Genomic DNA, 6067 nt, shown 5'->3' on the forward strand with positions numbered 1-6067 from the left:
TGTGTGATGCAATATATGGTGATGGTGCAGTATGTGTGTTGCAGCATGTGTGCGCATGCCGTGGGGGTGCAGTGTATAGTTGTGGTACAGTGTGCATCGCAATGTATGGTGGTGTTGCACTGTGCGGGTGTGTTACAATGTGTGGTGCAATGTGGTGCAGTGTGTAGTGGGGTGCAGTGGCAGTGCGGAGTGTGGTTGTGGTGCAGTGTGTATTGCAGTGTGTGGTGGGGGTACTACAGTGTGTGCATTGCAGTGTGTGTTGGGGTGAAGTGTGGGGTTGTGGTGCAGTGTGGATGCAGTGTGTGCATTGCAGTGTGCATTGCAGTGTGCATGCAGTGTGTGGTTGTGGTGCAGTGTGGGTGCAGTATGTGGTTGTGGTGTAGTTGTGCACTGAAGTGTGCGGTGGGGATGCAGTGTGTGCGTGCCCTGGGGTGCAGCGCGCGGCCGAGCTCTGGCTGCAGGTGGCAGTGAGGGGATTGATCCGCTCCCGCACGTCGGCGATGACTTCAGCAGCCGCCTGTCCCCCAGCCCAGCCGGGGAAGACTCCCGCCCCGCGCTCGCCAGAGAGCCGGACCGCCCGGGGCCAGGCCGGCGCCGCCGCAGCAGCCGGGGCAGAGCCGCCGCAAGCAGCGAGGTAAGAGGGCTCCGCGGGGGCGGGCGCTAACCGGCCCCGAGTCCCCGCGCCTGGCTGCTCGGATGGCGGCGCCCGGGGGGCCGCAGACGGGCTCCGCTGGCGGGGGGGGGCTCACATCGGGGAGGAGAAAACAACTGGGCGGGGGGGGGGGGCGCACACAGCGGTGCGCGGCACCTGCGGAGGAGGGAGCGCCGGGGCCGGCAGGGAGGCTGCGGTGCCGGGCGCGCCAGGGGCCCTGCGTGCATCCTACCGGCTGCTCCTGCCTGGCCCCGGCTGGGGAGTCCGGGGCCACCCGCCAGGAGCCGGCCGCGCCGCCCCTTCCCCCGGACCCGGCGCCCCCCTAGGCTTAGCGACTCCCTTTCCCGGGGGGGAGGGCAAGCAGGGCAGCGCTGCCCCTGCCCCAGTGGCTCCGGGTCTGTACCCGCGCTGCGGGAGCGGGGGGAGGCTGCGGGGCTGTGTTTGTGGTGCTGTGGGGTGGGCATGGCCCTGTTCACCGGGGAGCCTGTGGGGTGGGGGGAGGGGCCGGCTCTGACTGGGGCCTTTGCCTTCTTTTACTGGGCGGGGAAGGTCTGCCCTGCGTGCAGGGACTGGGGTCTGTCTCTGGCCCTGGGCCCATCTCTGTAAATGCCTTATTGACTGGGAGGGCTCCTGTACTTTAGAGAAAGCCCTGCCTCAGCTCCTAGGGGATGAGGTGTGTGTCCTGTTAGGTCCCTCTCATTCCTAACATCTGTGATTCAGTGACTCATACTCTTTTGTGGGCTAATCTCTGTGCTCTGACTTCTTTTTCTTTGGCTGTACAGGCTTCATCCACCATGGACTCACCTTGCCCCAAACCTCTGAGTTGAGGCACTGGACTCCCCTTTTGGGGGCGGCAGTGTGTTTATTTTTGTGAAGATGAACCTGACAGACAGGCTGCAGGACTGGGCTGACCAAAAGCGCCTGGATCCTTTCAACACCTCGCTACAACTGCTGCACTCTCTCAGTGGGAATTCCACCTCTTCCTCTTTCCAGGGGGATCTCCAGGAGATCATCCACACAGCCACGCTGGTCACCTGCACCTTTCTGCTGGCCATCATCTTCTGCCTGGGGTCCTATGGCAACCTCATTGTCTTCTTGTCCTTCTTTGACCCAGCCTTCAGGAAATTCAGGACTAACTTTGACTTTATGATCCTCAACTTGTCCTTCTGCGACCTCTTCATTTGTGGGGTAACTGCCCCCATGTTTGCTTTTGTCCTGTTTTTCAACTCTATGAATGGTGTTCCTGATGCTTTCTGCTTCACTTTCCACCTCACCAGCTCTGGCTTCATCATCATGTCTCTCAAGACAGTGGCTGTGATTGCCCTGCACCGGCTGCGGATGGTGCTGGGGAAGCAGCCCAACCGAACTGCCTCCTTCCCTTGCACTCTACTGCTCACCTTGCTCTTGTGGGCCACCAGCTTCACCCTGGCTACCTTGGCCACCCTGAGAACCCGTAAATCCCGCCTCTGCCTCCCCATGTCCAGCCTGATCAGTGGCGAAGGGAAGATCATCCTCTACTTGTATGTCAGTGATTTCATTTGCTGTGTAGCTGTGGTCTCAGTCTCCTATATCATGATAGCCCAGGCATTGAGGAGAAATGCCCAAGTGAGGAAATGTCCCCCCATCATCACAGTAGATGCCTCCAGACCCCAGCCTTTCATTGGACCTCCTGCTTCAGGAGGGGTGGATGGGGTGCAGTGTGCTGTGCCTGCTTTGTACATGAACCAGAACTACAACAAGTTGCAGCATGTTCAGACCCATGGCTACAGTAAGAATCTCAGCCAGCTGCCAGCTCCAGCAGCCACCAGACTCCAACTGGTGTCTGCAGTCAATTTGTCCACAGCTAAAGACTCCAAAGCAGTGGTGACCTGTGTGGTCATTGTCCTCTCTGTTTTAGTTTGCTGTCTCCCCTTGGGGATCTTCTTGGTGCAGGATGTGCTGTCCAGTAATGGTGGTTTCATCCTCTACCAGTTCGAGTTGTGTGGATTTACCCTCATTTTTTTCAAATCTGGATTAAATCCTTTTATATATTCCCGGAACAGTGCTGGACTTAGGAGGAGAGTCCTTTGGTGTCTCCAATATTTAGCCTTTGGTTTTTTCTGCTGCAAGCAGAAGACAAGGCTTCGAGCCATGGGCAAAGGGAGCTTGGAAGTCAACAGAAACAAGTCATCCCATCATGAAACCAATTCGGCATACATGTTGTCTCCAAAACCTCAGAAAAAGTTTGTGGATCAAGCTTGTGGTCCTAGTCATTCTAAGGAAAGTGTGTTGAGTCCCAAGGCTTCTGTTGGACATCAGCACTATGCACAGAGCAGCTCAACCCCCATGAATACCCGCATTGAACCTTATTACAGCATCTATAACAGCAGCCCTTCCCAGGAAGTGAGCACCCCAAATAGCTTACAGCCAGTAAAGTCTACTTTTGGATTTGCCAAATCCTATATTGCCATGCATTATCATACCACTAATGACTTGGTGCGAGATTATGACAGCACTTCAGCTAAACAGATTCCTGTCCCCTCTGTTTAACTTGGAGGATGATGTCAGAGAAACTTGTCCACACTTCATCTGGTTGTCTGTCTCCCCTTGTTTGTTTTTATTCATGATTATTCTAAACTCAAAGGTATAGTATTATATCTGATTTTGCTATACAGTTGCCAATTTATAAATTACTATTATTGTTAATATTCAGTTTATTTAGAGTTGAACTAAGCAGTAGAAAACTGTTTCCACAATATTTTCTTGAAATTGTATGATTTTCCGTTAATAAAAAGGGCATATTTTAGATTTGTACTTGGAATAGTTATATTAGGGTGTTTTTGTTACTAAATTTTATGCTGAACACTGTAAGTGTTGAAAGTGTAGGTTTAATTACATCATGTGGCAAAGTATGTAAAGAAAACAGATTTTGCCAACCTTATGGTTTGTTATATATTTGCTGTATTTTTAAGAACGTAGAAAACCATGTTTCCAGTGAATTGGGTGGATGCTTAAGGATTTATCTTGATAATTTAAGTATAAAGTTTGTTTTACTGCAGGAGTTGAAAGAATGAATAATATTCCTATAACAAGTGCCAGACTGAGTAAATTTTTCTATGGTTCTAATGTGAAATCCTGGCTCTATTGAAGTCAATGGAAAATTCTCACTGACTTCAGTGGGATCAGGATTTCACTCCTGGTTAGTTATAAATGGCAGTATATCACTACCTATTAGGAATGATCCTTGCAAGAGGCATTGTGCCTTGTTATATGGTAATCTTAATTTTTGTTATACCTTTATTGTAGACATTGGTGTCATATAATTCCATTTTAGTGGTATATGGAGAAATGATTTTCAACTGATAAAAGTTAACTTGCAATGCCTAAATTATAAGTTTCACTTGAGGATACAAATGATTATTGCAATATCACAGTGCTGGCATTTATTGCTAATGCAATAGCCTATGTAATTTTCTACTTTACAAACTGTTACCTGAGGAGCAGTGTTGTTGTTTGTTTTTTGTCTATGACTTTATATATTTGGCAGATTAAAATCTGACATAGCCATCAAATGCGGGTAGAAATTACTAATATCTGGAAAAAACAGATTTACCAAGTAATCATAATATTACTACTCTTTTTTCAGATTTTCTTATCTACTAAAACATTTAAAACACGTCTAGTGATGAATTATGTACCTTAAAGTCAGATTATTTGTCTACTTCTGCATTTTATCTACAGCCCTACATAAGCAACAAAATATAGAAGTTAAATATTTTTATAATGCTGATAATTAGTTTTATTGTATTATGTGTTGTAGAAATCCCTATTGAAACAGAATGGTTTTAGTTTTAAAATAAAGTTTTTGCTATTAAATCTGCAGCCAAAATTTTCAGATTGGTGTTCTTAACGTCAGTCACTTAAATAAGTGGTCTGTCTTTCAAAAGTGCTGAACACTCTGAACTCCTATAGACTTCAGCAGGAGCTCTGAAATAATTAACCCACTTACAAGTTTAGGTGCCTCATTTTAGCCACCCAAATTTGAAAAAGTTGGCATCTTTAATGAACAAAATTACATTGTTCGGTTCCAGGGAAATGATTTATTATTTAGAAATAGAAAAACATCCTTTCATAGTAATGTGAATTGTTTTAGCTGGCTTTTTTAGAAACTAAACTATTTTACAGTGTTTCTTTTGAAGAATGTCACTTTAATGAACAATTTTCTTAGTTTAAAGAAAATAAAGTGTAATAATCAGTAATTTAAACATGACATAATTTCTTGCAGTAAGCAATCTAAACAAATGTAAAGTTGAAATAATTTCAATGGTTCTTTTCTCCCTACCCAGATATTTTTCTCTGTGAATGAATAACATGGTCCTCGCTAAAGTGATGATAAAATATAACTAACTAAAATGTCTCACGTTTGTTTTTTTTCTGTCTTTGGATTACTCCTTACCATGATGCCTCATAATTTTTTGAGGTGGATATGATGTTATGAACTTGATCCTGCAGCTTTCACTCAGACACCACACTGATTGCACTAAATGAAAGCTTTACTTGAGAAAGGACTTTAGTACTGGGCCCCGACTCTGAGAAATGGATGTAGGATTGGGTCCTATATGTACTTCACTTGCACATCTCCTGTTCTGCATTCCTGGTACATCCAAACCTCCCTCTGATGTCAGTGAGAGTTTTGGGTGTGCAAGGATTGTTAGATCAGGTTTTAAGGTGATTTGTTTGTTTATGCTCCTCAAATTATGTATTTGCTTTGAATCATGTGAGCTCCATAACATGACTAAGGGTTATGATCACTTTGCTCATAAAAGTAAATGTATTCAATATTTGTGTGATGAGTAAAGTGAGAAAGGGATTGAAATCTTTTAAAAATATTTTATAATGTTTTTTCTTAAGTTAACTGCTGATGTAACTTTGTATTCCTAATATTTTTAAATGTTTGCAGTATCAGATAATAAAATGTAGCATTTCTGAACTTTTAATTGCAATAAGAACACTGTCCAATTTGAGTTGTCCTACATAATATTAAATAACAAAGCATTTTGTGGAGCTGTATGTATGTGGTAAATAGAAAATATATTATGTTGCTGTAATTTCATTGAAGTGATTCCTTAATTTAAGTATCAGGAGTCATTAGAAGATCACAAAATAAGAAGATCTCTAGTAATCTTATTTATTTGTACTATAGTAGTAGCTAACTGGCCCCATCAAATCAGGACACCATTATGCTGGACACTGTACACAGAATAAAACTTGCTTACTTCATAAAAGTGGCAATCTAACTGAGACAAGATGCAACATGTGAATGGTTAGGGGGGTGGGCCACTCATATTAAGAGATTGAAAAGAATGGAGATGAATAAGAGAGGACATGATTAAAGTATATAAAATACTGAATGGTTTAGAGAAGGTAGATCTGGAG

At 44.8% G+C, this 6067-nt stretch overlaps 1 protein-coding gene across 1 annotated transcript; it reads left to right on the plus strand.

Moving 5' to 3' along the window:
- The first annotated feature begins 1528 nt into the window (after positions 1 to 1528).
- Positions 1529 to 3482, plus strand: GPR75 (G protein-coupled receptor 75). The gene has a single exon (XM_024204103.1). It carries the CDS (start codon positions 1529 to 1531, stop codon positions 3179 to 3181), a length of 1653 nt encoding a protein of 550 aa, XP_024059871.1. The 3' UTR covers positions 3182 to 3482.
- The last annotated feature ends 2585 nt before the right edge of the window (positions 3483 to 6067 follow it).

The sequence above is a fragment of the Terrapene carolina genome, unplaced genomic scaffold, assembly GCF_002925995.2.
Source record: "Terrapene carolina triunguis isolate 2854851 unplaced genomic scaffold, T_m_triunguis-2.0 Scaffold120, whole genome shotgun sequence".
Taxonomy (NCBI): Eukaryota; Metazoa; Chordata; order Testudines; family Emydidae; genus Terrapene; species Terrapene triunguis.